Source organism: Oncorhynchus mykiss, chromosome 9, assembly GCF_013265735.2.
Source record: "Oncorhynchus mykiss isolate Arlee chromosome 9, USDA_OmykA_1.1, whole genome shotgun sequence".
Classification (NCBI taxonomy): Eukaryota; Metazoa; Chordata; class Actinopteri; order Salmoniformes; family Salmonidae; genus Oncorhynchus; species Oncorhynchus mykiss.
Window position 1 is genome coordinate 43,632,529 of NC_048573.1, and position 17,288 is coordinate 43,649,816.

Here is a 17,288-nt window from a genome sequence, read left to right on the forward strand (position 1 = left end):
ACTGCCTGCCCTCCAGGACACCTACAGCACCCGATGTCACAGGAAGGCCAAAAAGATCATCAAGGACATCAACCACCCGAGCCTATGCCTGTTCACCCCGCTATCATCCAGAAGGCGAGGTCAATACAGGTGCATCAAAGCTGGGACCGAGAGACTGAAAAACAGCTTCTATCTCAAGGCCATCAGACTGTTAAATAGCCATCACTAGCCAGCCTCCAACCAGTACCCTGCCATGAACTTAGTCACTGTCACTAGCTGGCTACCATCCGGTTACTCAACCCTTCACCTTAGAGGATGCTGCCCTATGTACATAGTCATGGAACACTGGTCACTTTAATAATGGAACACTGGTCACTTTAATTACAATCTGTTAACAATGCCATCCTATTCAACTATTGCTGTATATATAATATACTATTCTATCATACATACTGTCCATAATGTCTATACATCCCATCACATATATATATTTATACTCCGGACTCTGACATTGCTGCTAATATTTATATGTTTGTTAATTCCATTGTTTTACATTTAGATCTGTGTGTATTGTTGTGAATTGTTAGATATTATTGCAATAACATTAGCTAAATATGTGTATGCGACCAGTAAAATGGGATTTGATTTGAGCGGGCGCACACACAGTGGCTCAGGTTGTGTTGTTGCCATTGTTGTTGCCCTGTCCACAGATGTGTGGACAGGCAATTATACAGTGGAACAAAATGGCGTTAGGATGAATGCACCGTGGTCCTGCCTTACTGACTTTAATTATCTCTTCTTGTGGACTACAGCAGCTGAGGAGACGAGAGGGATTGAATTCATAAGAGCGCATGCCAAAATTACCAACTCTAAGACGACTCTCATAATCTGAGAGTCCCAAATTCCCAAGAAGGCCATGGACCTGGGATGATTGTGGCTGTTTTGGCACAAAGGAGAGAGGTTGTGGTTAATGCCTTTTTTCTCTAGGAAAATACTCCTCTTTTAAGCGAGTGGGTGTAGGAGTTCTATTACTCTCTTCTATATTCATCAGCTTGCCTGCTCCACTGTCAGGTTCTCATCAATTTTTCAGTGAGCCGTTTTCTTGGGTTATCATGCCGACTTGGAGTCGGTGGTGGATGTGATCAGTGGGATAGGATAGGAGGGACTGGTGGTAGAAGGGAGGGACCATGCACGGAGACAGGAACCAGGAAGGCAAAGTCTATGGGGTAGGTCTATGAGGGAGAGACCTCACCCCCTATCTTTGCCATTAGGATATAAGGACAATACTTTATTGGTGTTCTTATTGGACAAGTTCAGGTGGCACAGTGACGTTTGAGAATGTTTGCTCCCATTTGGAACCTAATCAGTGTGACTGGGGTTACAGGCTATAGAGGCTGCAGCAGTGTTTGAGCAGCATCTGGTACACGTGTTTGGGCCAGCAGGAAGTTTTTAATATTGTGGAACGATGAAATCTGACAATATACAGTATATTGTGGCATTCATGAATACAGGGATGTACTGTGTTGTGATAATACAGGAATATATGGTGATATCTAGGAATACAGGCATATATCGTGACATCAATTAATACAGGCATATATCGTGATATATACTGTATAAACAGGTATTTACTGTAATATCCATAGGCCTATATCCATCAATAGACAGCATAAAGCCTAGACCATGTTGTTTGGCATCCAAGCTTCATCAGTATTTCCAATGTTAATTGGAATCAATTCCAATGTTCTGTTAATAGATTCCTGGTATACTTCCCTTTAATGAATTCAGGCCAGCAATTGTTGGATCGCACTGCTTGCTGTATAGCCAGGCAGGCGATGCTATTTCACTTTGCTACCCAATTAACAAGTCAATCCAACTTAATTGATCGTGTGATCAGTTTAAAAGCTACAATTGAAGGCTTCAGGACATTGGCTGGTGATGCCAATTGATTGATTTATAATGGCTTTTGTACTTACTAATAGAGATTTAACCAAAGGCATCAGAGTTTGTACATGAGGATTATTACACATACTTATCAAGGGGACACCTATACTATAGAAAGATAAACTGGTATAGTATTTTCTGTGACTCTCGGTGGAGCAGTAGACAGAGTTTATGTTTTATCACACTCATACATAACAGTTAACTGTGTGTGTGTGTGTGTGTGTGTGTGTGTGTGTGTGTGTGTGTGTGTGTGTGTGTGTGTGTGTGTGTGTGTGTGTGTGTGTGTGTGTGTGTGTGTGTGTGTGATTTATGGAGCCACATGATATCTGTGTATCCCTCGTTTGCTGCGTCACATAATCTCCCCCTGGAGTGAGAGAGAAAAAGGGAGAACGAGAGCGAGTGAGAGAGAGACAAAAGAGAAAGAGAGAGATAGCAGTGGTAGTATTTATGTGTGTAAACCAGTTGGCCATGTCCAGCTGTTTGAAATCGATAAGAGCGAGCGAGACAGAGAGCACACGTTTGGTTATGACCCATTGATTTATTTATACTAGTGGCTGGGGACAATTTCATGAACACTTTGTTTAAACCCCTCTGTATTCCATATGTGACCTTGAATGCTACTGTTCTCAGCCGCTTCATCCTTAATGTCACGGGGGATCCATATACCTTCTACACAGTTTCACCCTTTTGACCTGCACCACATACCAGTGGAGACTGGTGAAGGTGGACGACTCAGTAATGGCTGGAATGAAATGGAACGGGAATAAACACAATGGAGCCCACCACTGGCACATGGATGCACGCATGCGCACACACACACACAGATACAAACACAAACACACACATTCGCACAAACACAAACACACACATTCGCACAAACACCGCCCCCCCTACACACACACACACACACACACACACACACACATACATACATACAGAATAGGCCCAGTTATACGATATGTGAACAACCGTTAAGTGGCTCTTCAGCAACCTTTAAATGTGATTTATCTGTTGGCTTTATGCCTCTCCTGGTGTCGACACTTCATCTCTGAGTGATGCCCCTCTGCCCGTAACATTTACTTACACTCCAAAGAATTATGACCCAAAGTGTGTGTGCAACAGAAACCCTTAAAATGATTATAGCGGATCATATTTCCAGTGTGCCTACTAAAACACAACAAATCTCCAGCCACTCCCTGGTGGCCTGGAATAATGAGCCATTTAAATGCAAGGGCAGTCATAATACAACATTCATCCATTATATTTCTATGGACTTTAGCTGAGAAATACATGCATTTAGTAGATTTTCGCAATTGCTATGCTACTGTATTTCACCCCTCTCACTATGACGGATGGATGGATCCATTGATCCATGTAGAGTGCATGATGATGGTGATCCATGTAGAGTCCATGATGATGGTTATCCATGTAGAGTGCATGATGATGGTGATCCATGTAGAGTGCATGATGATGGTGATCCATGTAGAGTGCATGATGATGGTGATCCATGTAGAGTGCATGATGATGGTTATCCATGTAGAGTGCATGATGATGGTGATCCATGTAGAGTGCATGATGATGGTTAACCATGTAGAGTGCATGATGATGGTTATCCATGTAGAGTGCATGATGATGGTGATCCATGTAGAGTGCATGATGATGGTTATCCATGTAGAGTGCATGATGATGGTTATCCATGTAGAGTGCATGATGATGGTGATCCATGTAGAGTGCATGATGATGGTGATCCATGTAGAGTGCATGATGATGGTTATCCATGTAGAGTGCATGATGATGGTGATCCATGTAGAGTGGGTTATCTGCCTTGCTCAGGGGCAGAACGACAGATTTTTACCTTGTCAGCTCTGGGATTTGATCCAGCAACCTTTACGTAGCGGGTTAGCCCGGGTACCAGTCTGTTTTTGCTATCATTCCACTCCTTGTACTCCGTGTCATTGTTTGGCAATGACAGATTACAAGGAGTGGAATGATAGCAGAAACAGACTGGTGGCCAGGCTAGTATATAGTATGATAGTACATGCAGAGTGTGTGATGATAGTGATGATGATAGTTATACACTCATGCTGTCTCTCTGAATCTGACTGTATCGCCTTGTGTTGAGAGGAACTGTGACTTCCCCACTCAGAGGTCAAACCAAGTGTAGCCGCTGGAGGGGAGACATGTCGGTGCCTTTATTATGGTGCTTAAAGGCACAATCTGTGATTTTAACAGCCTGACCCTGCCACTTTAGTTTGAGTAAGCTTAGAGGGATGGTTTAATGTAACCCCTCTCAAATTCACAGACTGATCTATCGGTGCAGGGAAGGACTGACAGTCTCTGAGATCGACATGATGGTTTTAAACGTATTTCAAAGCTATACATTGTGTTGTTTGTTTATAAAAACAAAAATGCCAAAATACAACAACGATGAGTAATAGGCGTACATCTTTGGTTTATGATAGGGTATGACAGTTTACTAAGCTCAAAGGGTGTTACAGTCTTTAACAATCATTATTTGAATTGAACTGAACATTGAATGGGGGAAATCTCACAGATTGTGCATTCAAAGGCAAATGTGAATTTCATTTTATTAACTTGATTGAGTATTTAGTACTAAGCCCTAATAAGCCTGTCCTCTGATGATTTTGTTGACTTGATTCATTGTGATTGGGTGGTCCGTTGGCTTGCGGTGTACAGTATAGGGATTTGCCTGGCATAGAAACCCTTAGGTGGGCCCCTTAAGCATTTTTACGGAACGTCTAAGTCCAAACTGCCAAAATAAAACAGTCAGGGGATTTGAAATTTCCAAAAACAATTAATTTAACAGAATTTATTTTGTTATTAAGTTTGATGTCATGTACTGTCATGTTGTGTCTTGTCTCTGTCCTTTCCCTTCACCCTGTCTCCCTCTGCTGGTCGTTGTTAGGTTACCTTTTCTCCCCCGCTTTCCCCCAGCTGTTCCTTGTCTCCTCTAACTACCCATTCACCCCGTTTCCCACCTGTTCCCTTTTTCCCTCTGATTAGGTCCCTATATCTCTCTCTGTTTCTGTTCCTGTCCTTGTCGGATTCTTGTTTGTTGTGTTTCATGCCTGAGCCAGACTATCGTCATGTTTGCTGTAACCTTGTCCTGTCCTGTCGGAATCTGCCGGTCTATCTGAGCCTACCTATGTTTGGTTATTAAAGAAGCTCTGTTTAAGTTAGTTCGCTTTTGGGTCCTCATTCACTCACCATAACATTTGAGCAAAAGAACACAGCATTAGCCATGGCAAAATGCATAGTATTGCAGGAAATTATCTTTAAAACAGCAAATGTTCTCTCAGCTACATGGCAGAATGTGTAGAATCCAGGGGTAGTCGGTGCCGTTTAAGATGAGGGAAGGCAATTCTTTTTTTTATGAGCAGGGCCTTATTTCTATTACAACATATTGGATGACTGTCATTCATATTCCATTCACCCAGTTCAGTGTAACATTGATAGGTTTGGGCTACTACATGATACTAGAATTTTCCCGATATGAGGTCCCATCATGGTCCCATGGTCCCATCATGGTAGGTCCCATTTCCCATCATGAGGTTGCTACAACCTAGCCTATGAATGAAAGTTTACAGCGTAGGTGCACAGGTCAAGAGAAGTTTGAGTAATCAAGGAGACAGACACTGACACATTCAAAACCGCCTTGCACAATCTTGCCCGCATCTAGCTGATTTAGGGTGTAATCATCAGTCCAACGAGAGTTTCTATTGAACAAATTCAGGTATATTTATCCCTGTTTTGTTCTGTTTGTTGTTTCCATTTAAGAATTGTTTTTCAACAGAATCGGCGGAATGAATACACCCCTGATCACACTCAAACACAGTTCACTTTCATAGCAGCCACATACAAACAGCATGATCCCTTTGATCGATAGATAACTCCTCCTGTCACCTTTTCCCTTCGCTTGTGGACTTCAACGCACAACATATCAGCTGTATGTGACCAGGCGAAAAAAACTTTCCAAGCCAAACCTTCATATCATAACCACTACACACAGCCTACAGCATTGTCACCATATTAGCTAATGTCATAGTCAACATAGCTACTAGAGTTTATGTGTTAGTAAACCTGCTACAATCATGCAGTACAGTGTACAGTTAGCAAGCAGTTTAGAAGTTACACTAGCAGGCGCCGGTGGCAATAAATTAATACAACCAAAAACTTACCTTGACTTGGAATAGTTCCAGTGTTGGATAGCCATAGCCAGCTAGGTAACATAGCATCCTTCTCTGTTTGAGCCGGGTGTTTGAGTAAGCTAAACTAGCTAGCTGCATTCGGCTAATTAAATGAAATTGTAAATATATAAATATTTACAAATACATATAAATATCTCTCTCGCTCTCTTCTCCTTCATTTTAGAAGGAATTCATTTGTTCAAAACTATTTTCTTATGCACTGCAGTGCTAGCTAGCTGTAGCAAGTGTCCACATACTTTTGCTGTGTAGTGTGCTTTCTTATATATAGTGTATCTTGGCTCCATCGAAAAATTCAGAGAATTGCAGAATTTTTATTTAAAAAAATAAAACATAAAAAAATATTTATTGTGCCCATTGCCACGCCCACCACTTAATCCCCTTTTTATCCAGAAAAACCCTGCAGTATCTTACATCTAATGAAGATGTAGATTAGGTTGAGAGTGATCTAATTGGCCTAATCAAGTGGCTCATTGATGTACCCTCCATTGTGCTCCTGAAGTTGACTCATTACACCAGGGACGTCGCTCAGCAGGGCCTAAAATTTAGCACATGCCACCTACCAAATGCAGGTAGATTTTGGCATTGGCAAGTAAGATGTGTATTTTGTGAATAAAAATAGTCAAGCATGATCATATTTATAGTAAAATAAATGCTGCAGTGGTTTTCAAAGTATTTCCGACATTTTGTTTGATAGCTGGTCAATTCTACGCACAAAGTCAAAGAACTATGAATCCTATATAGCCTATTCCACCTTGCGCTGCAACACTGCCTGGCTGGGGCCTCTTCGCACATGAAGAGCTGAGTGAAAGATTCATTTTTAGAAGCACTGCACACAGGCATAAAAGTTGAACTCATTTACTTGAAACAAAGTGAGACTTTGTCCTTGTGTTTCTTGGCTATTTACATTGTTTTGTTCACAAGTTAGGTTGTTTTTCTGTTTGAGTTTCAACTGCTAGGGAAGAGAAGACACTTAATCAGACACTTAAACTACTAATCAGACTCAATTTCACATGCACAAACATGACTGGAGTCATGCTACCACGGCAGCCTCATAAAGAGGCAGGTGAAAATGTTTGTCTGTGATATTTTGGTTAAAAGACTTATGTCACAAAATGTATAATTATTCAATATACCACATTAGTTAATTATTACTAGTAATACATCATTTATTTTTTTAAACATTACAAAACATGCTCATCCGTTTATTTTCTGTTTTGTTGGTGTAATTTTTGTGGGGGGGAAAGTATTTTGGCTGGTAAAAAATCTGAGTGGCTGGTAGATTTTTAAATCTACTTAAATCTACCTGCCACAGTGGCTGGTGAACCGAAAAGTAAATGTTATGCCCTGTTGCTCAGGCTGGTTAATTAGTTGAATTAATCAATTTGATTAAAGTGTCAAGGCTCAGTGAAAAGGAGTACATGCTTTGGTCCTGGAACACATTATACTCTACTCTACTCTACTCTACTCTACTCTACTCTACTCTACTCTACTCTACTATACTATACTATACTATACTATACTATACACTTTTGCTCAGGGAGAGGCACCACAGACACACTTCTCTGCTGGTGTTTCTTGAGATATAAACATAAACCGCTCTGTTGGAAAAATATCCGCTTGGGTATTGTAGTAGTTTCGCTTTGTACTTGATGTTGACCGGACTATGCCTTGTGCCCTCCATCTTCCCTTCCTCCCTCTATCCCTCTCATGCAGGTGGTGAGCTTTACCAGTCTGAAGTATGACCGCTCCTACAGCTGGATGGTGCTGTGCGTGCTGTGGTGCTCCATCGCTCAGTCCATCCTGCTGCCCATGTTCCTGTGGGCGTGCGACCGCTACCGCGCAGACGTGCGTATGGTCTGGGAGAAGTGTGTGGCCATCATGTCCAACGACGACGTGGACGAAGGTAAAACAGGCGAGGAGGGGGAGGTGGAGCAGGCCAGGTTCCATCTGTCCACCATCTACCCCCTCCAATCCCTGGCTATGGTGACTTCATAACATGAGGGGGGGGGGGGGGTAAGAGGTAGGGGGTAGAGGTCTGGAAGTCTGGTCCTGGAGAACTGGCATAGGACCTGTGGGCATTTGATTAAGCGGGGGATAAGGGTAGAGGTCAGCAACCACCAGTCCTGGAGCCTCTGCTGGCGTCTCACCTTAGTGCACAAGCCCAATCTTAGCTTTGGCCTTGGTTGATTTATGAATGGATGATTTGATAGTCATCTGTGAATGGATTCAGAAGATATAAAACTGTATTTGAATTCTGAATCGGGCAATTGATTTACATTGGGGGCGCCATGTAGGTCTATGGTGATGTTCTGTCGAAAGTAGTAAAATTCACGAATTGAGCATGATTGATTTGTAGATAAAGATCAACTGAAATAAGCAGACCTAGAAGGTTCTCCGGGAGCAGGGTTGGAGAGATCTTGATTTGAGAGTGATGTCTGTTCAGCTTACAACGCTAGATTTGATTCAGTATATATCATTTTCCTTTAATGTGGTCATATGTAGCCATCCGGGGGTCCTTATGTGATCGGTCCAATTTGATGTGGTCTAATTTATCATGTGACCTATCATGTGACCTTTTTCTCCAAGTGGAGAGGAAGTGACCAAACAAAAAGACTTATAGCCACATTTTGCGGTTTCATTCTTAGTGGGCTCATTTAAAAAGAGTGAATTATATGCTATGCTCTCGGACTGTTACAAGATATTGCTGGAAAAGCACATACTTTCCCTGCAGAATTTGACTTTGTTTCACTTGAATGCATTCAAACTGTGAAATCTTCCCTGGCCTAGAACACCCTGACACACGACGCAGAAATAAAGAGAGGATTTATGAAGATTACAACCAAACCAATACTGAAGGACTTTAACTAGATAAAAAAAAGCGCAGTACATTTCAGCACGATGGTCATATTTCCAATCCTATGAGATTCTGGTATGCATTTTTCTTAAATCTATGATACACATCGAGGCATGATTGTACGCACACCTATCAAGTTTCTTTGGACTAATGTCAGCGTATGAGTGTAAACAGATACTGCCGGGATGACTCAATACTCTTTTGGAAATGCACTAAACTGTTCCTGTCCATGTTGGCTGTAGGCCTATTAGACATCACAAGGAATCTCGTTCACAATATTCCCTCAAATTATGCAAATGAGGTAAATTATGCAAATGAGATAGCCATTTTGACAAACCAAAATGGCTTAGTGATCCAAAGAATACATATATTTACAATTCAGGAATACACAGACACTTACTTACCCAAGTTGTGGTCCCTAATTAACTTTAAAGTTAGGTCACATGATAAACGTAATCGCCCCTATAGTTTGTTAATTGTGGATTGGGTAGATATGAACTATTCTATATTGATATGAGATCAAAATAAGAAGAAGAAACTCGAAAAATCATCAATGTTAAAAACCTGCAAATTGAAATGAACCCTGTGAAATAACTTGCCTTTTCTTGCAATGAAATTGTTTAAACTCAACTTAATATCTCCCCTCTCCCCTCTTTCTAACTCCCACACCTTTTTGAATAACCTCCCTTTCTATACGTCCATCCATGTTGATTGTTTAGCATAAGGCAAAAAACTAAAATGTAGGACAATGTATTTTCTGTGTGGTTTTAATGTTGCTAGCGTTTATTTATTTTTCAGAGGGCTTGCCTTGTATATCACAATACAGTTGTATGTATAAGGGTTGTTTCTTGTTTCCAAAGCTACTGACTTGCATGCTATGCTGCCTGTGCAAATAGCCAATCTCATCCTCCATCCTACCGGCCAACATTTGTCCTAAGATCAGCATTTTACACCGATCTCCAATTGACCTCTCATTGAATCGAATGCAATTCTTCTTTTGATCCTAAATTTGCCTGACAAGTTATACAGTATGTAAAATGATTACTTGAAAGTATTCCTTTGATTTGTAATATTATGGTTCTCACGATAAGCCCCAGTTTTTGAAAGATTAATATCATTATTTCTGGACAGGGTCTCTGAATTTGGAAGTTGTTTTGTATTTTTCTATTCGGTAAACGCCCACAGTCATGATTTTCAGTCAGTGATTCTTTTCAAATGCACTGTTCAACCCTCTGAGCCATAGGGCATCTTGTTGCAGAGATCATTTAGTCACAATCATTTAGTCACAATCTACGACATAATGACCCACTTAGTGTTATGTTCCCTGTTATTCGAAACACTTCAGACTAAGTTCACAACAATATCGGAAATTATTTTCACCAAAGCAAAGATCTGTGATTGCCACAAAGACAACAAAAAAAGGCACTAGTTAATAATATAATATATCGTGATAGTCTGAAGTATTCTGAATAAAAAGATATATAACACTTAATGGTTCATACTAGAATATTTTTTTTATTTTAAAATATTAACTTTAAACAAAAAAAAAGACTCAGAGTGCAAGAATGTCTCGAGGCCTCGAGGGCTACAGTGACTCCTGTTTGATTAGGAACCCCAGCGGACACCCCCCGAAAAAAGAGAAAGATGAATTGTCTCTATTATCTATTCGTCTTGTCTGTCTGTCTGTCTGTGTATTTTGAGTACGTTGGTCTTTAATCCTGACGCCGCGTATGCTTTTCTGCGTTTTGCAGAAAACAGCCAAGATGGAGGAATTCATGCGGACTTAATATATGACAGACCATATGACTATAGCTCCGCGGCTGATATCATGACGGTAGACCGTATTGCCAAGTACGAATTCTCAACCTTAGAAATGGGGGTCCCACAAGGGTATCCATTGCAACTACAGGAAGATAAAATGCAGTATTTGCAGGTATATTTCCATTGATTTTTATTATTTCATCAATTGATTGATTTTTCACTTCAAATACAGATAACAATGTGCATGGTGAAAGAGGCCCTTCGGCCTACTATAATATCTATCTTATTGTTTGATCTTGCTGGAATCATTTTACATTTTGCTAACTGATATTTCCTATCTAGACATGGCATTGAAAGGTCAAAAAGCATATATCTGGCTGACTAATGTTTGGCAAATATGACCATCAGTTGTTTTCACCTTCATTGCAGATAAGTTTCTCTAATGTTTATAGGTGGGTCTTTCACAGACCTCCAACCTATTCATCGTAGAATCACAAGTTAAACATAGAAGTACCAGAATAGTATGAGGTGGTAGGGCTGATGCTGACTTCCAATATCCTTGACTGAACCACTCTGCTAAAACAATGCAAATGCTTGCTCGTGCTAATGCTATTTAGTCCTTTTGACTCCTATTGAGTCCTGTTGAGTACCATTGACTCCAATTGAGTACCATTGACTCCTATTGAGTACCATTGACTCCAATTGAGTCCTATTGACTCCGGGCTCAAAGCAAGTCAGTTGTAGAGCTGTGAAATGCTCCTCTTTGACATATTATTAGGAACCCCAATGCTGCTCTCCCAACATGCAGTCTTCAAGAGCTTACAAACAACCAAACCACAACTGTGTGTGTGCGAGTGCTTGCGCGCGTGTGTGTGTGTGCGAGTTTGCGCACAATGTGTGCGTGAGTGTGTGTGCGTGCAGTCGTGTGGCCCAGATAAAAATGAACTAAAAGAGCAGCATAATTAGAGGATTGGAGAGGAAATGAAGGCTTTTGAAGGCTGAATTTGGAGACCTAAACTAAGAATGGCCATGGCCCTTTTACCTAACACAACCCAGACTTACGGTCACCCCCGCAAGACATCTACCACTGTGTCATCTTTGTTCCATTCTTTTTGCAAAACAATCACCCAATTGGGCTCTCGACTACTCCATGTAGCAAATAGCTGCTAGCAAAACCACATGTAGCACAGCACAGTGTAATGCTAACAAGAAAGTAGCACACAGGAGGTGTAGCCCTTAGATTTAGACATCAAATATTCATGTTTTTTTATAAATGGTTTATGATAGCTGGCTGCATTATAACTAGCTGCCAGTTGGCCAACGTTTCTTATCTGGCAACTTGGACTTCAAATTAGTAGCCATGAAATCTATGGGCCTATGATATGATATAGACTGAAATTTGATCTCCTGATTCAGTCTCTTGTTGATAGTCACGCTCATTCTATTTTCTAGTAGGATCGAGTCTATTCTATTTTGGGATAGTTATTGAAACAGAGATGTATACAGTAGCTATCATTTCACCACATTGACTCATTAAACCATTGATTCTGTTTTGTCTAAATAGTACATCTTATACACTGAGTGTACAAATCATTAGGAATTACACCCCCTTTTGCCCTCAGAATATCCTCAGTTCATCGGGGGATTGGCTCTACAAGGTGTCAAAAGTGTTCCACAGGGATGTTGGCCCATGTTGACTCCAATGTTTCCCACAGTTGTGTCAAGTTGTCTGGATGTCCTTTGGGTGGTGGACCATTCTTGATACACACGGGTAACTGTTGGGCATGAAAAACCCAGCAGCGTTGCAGTTCTTGATACACTCAAACCGGTGCACCTGGCACCTACTCCCATATCCCGTTCAAAGGCATTTAAATATTTTGTCTTGCCCATTCACCCTCTGAATGGCACACATGCACAACCCATGTCTCAATTGTCTCAAGGCTTAAAAATCATTCTTTAACCTGTATCCTCCCCTTCATCTACACTGGTTGAAGTGGAGTTAACAAGTGACATCAATAAGGGATCATAGGTTTTACCTGGATTTTACCTTCACAGTCTATGTAATGGAAAGAGAAGGTGTTCCTAATGTTTTGTGCACTCAGTATGTAATTGGTTAAGATACAGTCTGTGTTTTAGCAGTCAATAATGTATAATGGAAAATAATTATCAATAAATAATGATCAATAAAACAAATGTGTTACAACTAAATACATGTCATGGCATTGAAACAGATTTATTAACTACATATTGTTGCCAACTATTTGGGGTGCTACAATTTGTCAATACATTTCAATAAATCCTTTTTTTTTTTTAATAACATTAACATGTAGCTCCATTTAAGAATTGTTGGTGCAATTCTCAAATGGCTTATATTTACAGAATCAGACTTTTTCATTTGCCATGTTGCATCTCGTTGGGATGACATTCCCCCTCCTTCCCCTGTCATTCCTCATTTTCAACTACTACTCGTGCTTTGCTTCCCCCTGTTGGTCAAACTTCTCACTCAACGCTACTGTATCGTCTGCTGTTTCATTTCTGCATTTACCAAAAGACACCACATAGTGGCACTCTGATATTAGTTTTGTGCTGTGTATCTTCTCATTGACAAACCCATACTAAAAGCTGACGTTATGTCTCTCCTACTTAGTTCTCAGAACAATGTGGAATGTGAGTATCAATTTGGAATAGAATGCCGTTTAGCCCGACAAGTTAGTTGTTATAGTAGTGCTGTATTACTGTCATAATAGTTTCAAAAACAGATATGTGTTAATTGAGTTGACTCATGTTAGAGAAGACAACTGTTGATTAGAAAACAGCCTAATGTTTAACACCAAATCATTTAAAGAACTTTGCATTTGTAGTTTTAGCAGTAAGAGAAACAAAATGTATTGCTGTTGTTTTTTCATCGAAATGTATGAATGTATAGCCATTTTCATATGCATATTATCCAGGCCTAACCTTCTCCATACAAGCTGATGTTATTGGTCTGTGTGTTGTGTTGCGCCAGGTACCCCCTACAAGAAGATTCTCCCACGACGAAACCGACATGTGGACCAGCGGCCAGATCCCCTCCTACCTACACCACTGGGGCTCCACGGAGGACGTGATGGGGATGGTCCATTACAACTCCAGCTTGCCACGCCACGAGAGGCGCAGGAGCAGCCCGGTCTCCTACCACGAGGAGAGCCACCCTCACCGCAAGCGCCGGCGCTCAGAGGATAGCGGGCACATGCTCAAGCAGCTGCCGCGGGTGAGCGGTGGCGAGCGCTACGAGGAGGCAGATTTGCGCTGCTTTAGCCGCGACGAGGTCATCAACTTTATCGATGAGACCCCGCTTCCCAGTCCCATGAAGAGCCCACGCCGTACCTCCACCATTTCCCTCATCCCAGACGTCTACGAGCAGCACATCATCTTGTATCCGCATTTCCCGCTCACCGATTTTGAGCGTGAGCCCCATGCCCTGCGGCGCCTCTCGCAGCATGGCAGGAGCTGCAGTCGGGGAGGGTCACCAGATGGCTCACACAGGGCAGACAGGGCGTGCGGTGGGGAAAGCTCCGGGGCATGCCGTTCAGGTTCCCTCCGTGAGCACCGGCGGGAGGAGAAGCGCCATGGCGAACTAGTCCCCGCGGGGCAAAGCCTGCGGACTGGGGAGCACTCGTCTCACAGGCCCAGCAGGACAGGAGCCCACAGAGCTGGGCCCGACTGGGGGGGACACAAGCACCTGACTACGGGAGACAGTAAAGGGAGCACAAATAGTTTTATAAGCTCACCTTCTGCATCAGCCTCGGGATATATCACATTTCACTCAGATTCCATAGGATCTGCCACCTAGATAGAGTAGAGAACGTTTTTATTATGAATATTATTAGTATTATTATTACAGAACCATGGCATTGGGGTGGTGGAAAGATTTCATACTGGTATATCCTAAATAATGGTTGATTTTTTTCAACCACACTAAACTCCCAAAGCCAGGACTTATACTCTGTTTTATTGGCCTTAAAGCTTTGTACACATTTCATTACCTGCCTACCTTTGCTTTAGTACCTGGTAGGCTAGACAACGTAGCAACTTTGAAAGAGGCTGTGCAATTCCTGGGAGGCATTAATCTCCACCACATAGTGACTCAAACACATTGCTTTTAGTAAACCCATACTAACATCTCCTTGTGCATATTCCACTCTTTTGTTTTGTGTCATTTATTGTACGAGGATTGGGGGGGAAATTGGCATTTTGATATTTTTTTGCACTTCAAAATCTCAGATATTGTGTAAGGTGTTATGAGATGAGAGGGCAAGGCCAAAACAGGCCATGTTCTTATTTGTTGTGGTTATGACGTGTCTATTTGATGGATGATCATTTGCTAGATTTTTGATCAAAATAAACAAGGAAGAGAGGGAATGTTTTTAGGAAATATACAAAACTGTATTTCTTCATGAAGGAAGCCCTCTGATGTTGTGTTGTGGCCTATCGTTAAATATCCTATACAAAGACATTATTGCAATTGCCTCACTTCAGTGTCATTTTCTACATGGTTGTGTAAGAAGAATTTCTACCATGACGTCCCTTAGACACTTTGAAAAAGTTAACTCGGCGTGGAGTGGATGTGACGTGTACATAATGACAGTTACAGGTACATTGGATGTGTGGTTTGGTGTGCTCCTCGTTCTTTCATTGAGGATTTGACTGGGATGTTTTCTTGTTTCCTCTTATAAATACTGTCATTCGATATTTATGATTACAAATGTGTAACAGTGCTCAGCACACACACAGATATTCATGCAGACATACATAATATGATATACATCAGCCGTTAACAGTAGCTTAACCTCACAAATGGTGCTTGACACTTGGCAACAGAGTGTTGGTCAATCTGTATATCCCTAGATTGGCCCCAGTGGCCCTTTTAGGAAGCACCAGGATGTGCAGAGGAAAATCCTCCAGACCAGGGGTGCATCTCAATAGTCGGAATTGGTCTCCAAGCCTCCTTGTCTCCTCTCTATCGGCACAGATATCAAATGATAAGGTAAATCTTGCAATCAGTTTACACCTTTGCCATTCTTTCAGCTCAGTGAGGATGAAGAAAGGAGACGAGGAGAGGGAGTCACTACACTATTGAGATGCACCCAATGGCTCATGCCCAAAACATCTGCCATATCCCAATTTGAAAGATGTAACTCAGACATTCACATAAATCAGTCATTGATGTCAATGTGATATATCTGGGAGGTAAAATTATGCATGCAGATCTCAAATTAGGATTACGCCTCCTTTTGCTGAGCTGCATCTAAATAGTCTAAAATAGTGTCTGTTAAAAAGGATGAGGGCCACATTCAGTGCTACTGGCACATACTTGCAGCATAGAAATAGAATTCCATGTCAGTCATACTAAGTGTACCAATGAGGGTACAGTCAAACTGCAATGGTCTGAGGGTCTTCCCCGTTTTAGGGATTCTATTTCTATTGATTTAACTGTGACCAATCAGTGAATCTGGATCGAAAAACCATGAATAGAAGTACAGGTTCTCTGGGTGACCTCGACTAGAACTAGAGAATGTTTGACATGCCAAAGGGTGGCCAGTAAGAAGTGAAGCCAAGCATGGCTGAAGGAACGTGAATGGTGTTCATTAAATTCACCACCACCAATGCACTGCAGTGTTTATAGAGTATGTGGTTCACTGGTGGTGTGGGTACACATTTATATTCCTTTTTGCTTTGACATCCTTGGCTTAAATTCTTACAAAACTTTAGATTGTGTTTTGGGAAACACTTGAAATCGGGGCCCATCAGGTGTATAAGACCATTGAGGCATGATGGACCAAGGCAACGGAGTCTTCCTCATGCTGGAAAGATTTGAATTCTATTGATAACTTGTTATTACAAATGTTTTAAACTTTAAAATGTAATATTCCCCAAATATGTTAATTTGGCAGTTCTAAAATCCTAAGTTTGACATTTGACATGAATGTATTTAGACAAGTTTTGTGTAGGTTTGCAGATCAATTCATTAAATGGAGTGATAGTACTTTCAACTCGCAGTGTGCCCCAATTAACCCTTTTATAGCCTTATTATGTTGTAAACAAATCTAGACTTTCTATGAGGCACACACACATTGGTATTATAATGCATCATAGTGATGATGTACTATAAGGATGTTATAACTACTTGGAGTCATGAAAGCTTATAATATGCATTATAATGCACTATAAGAGTATGGAGTTAAATGCTAGCCTGGGTACCAGACTCTTTCTGCTAACATTCCACTCCTTGTACTCTGTGTCATATGCCAAACATTTGGCATATAAGCTAAACATTTGGCATATGACATAAATGCGGTTAAGAGGTCAATGGAACGCAGACCATGGGGTATAGAAACACGCTCGATTGTTGCACATTCAACAAAGTGGATATATATACAGTACCTGTCAAAAGTTTGAACACACCTTTTCTTTATTTTTACTATTTTCTACATTGTCAAATAATAGTGATGACATCAAAACTATGAAATAACACATATGGA

At 41.1% G+C, this 17,288-nt stretch overlaps 1 protein-coding gene across 2 annotated transcripts in view; it reads left to right on the top strand.

Annotated features, from left to right (window-relative positions):
- Window positions 1-14,922, top strand: part of LOC110531183 (probable G-protein coupled receptor 153) — a 55,946-nt gene extending 41,024 nt beyond the window's left edge. For both annotated transcript variants that reach the window (XM_036988078.1, XM_036988079.1), the window contains exons 4-6: window positions 7,866-8,055; window positions 10,758-10,939; window positions 13,775-14,922. In XM_036988078.1, coding sequence (XP_036843973.1) covers window positions 7,866-8,055; window positions 10,758-10,939; window positions 13,775-14,599 — 1,197 coding nt within the window. In that variant the 3' untranslated portion in view covers window positions 14,600-14,922. The remainder of the gene's footprint in view (window positions 1-7,865; window positions 8,056-10,757; window positions 10,940-13,774) is intronic.
- The last annotated feature ends 2,366 nt before the right edge of the window (window positions 14,923-17,288 follow it).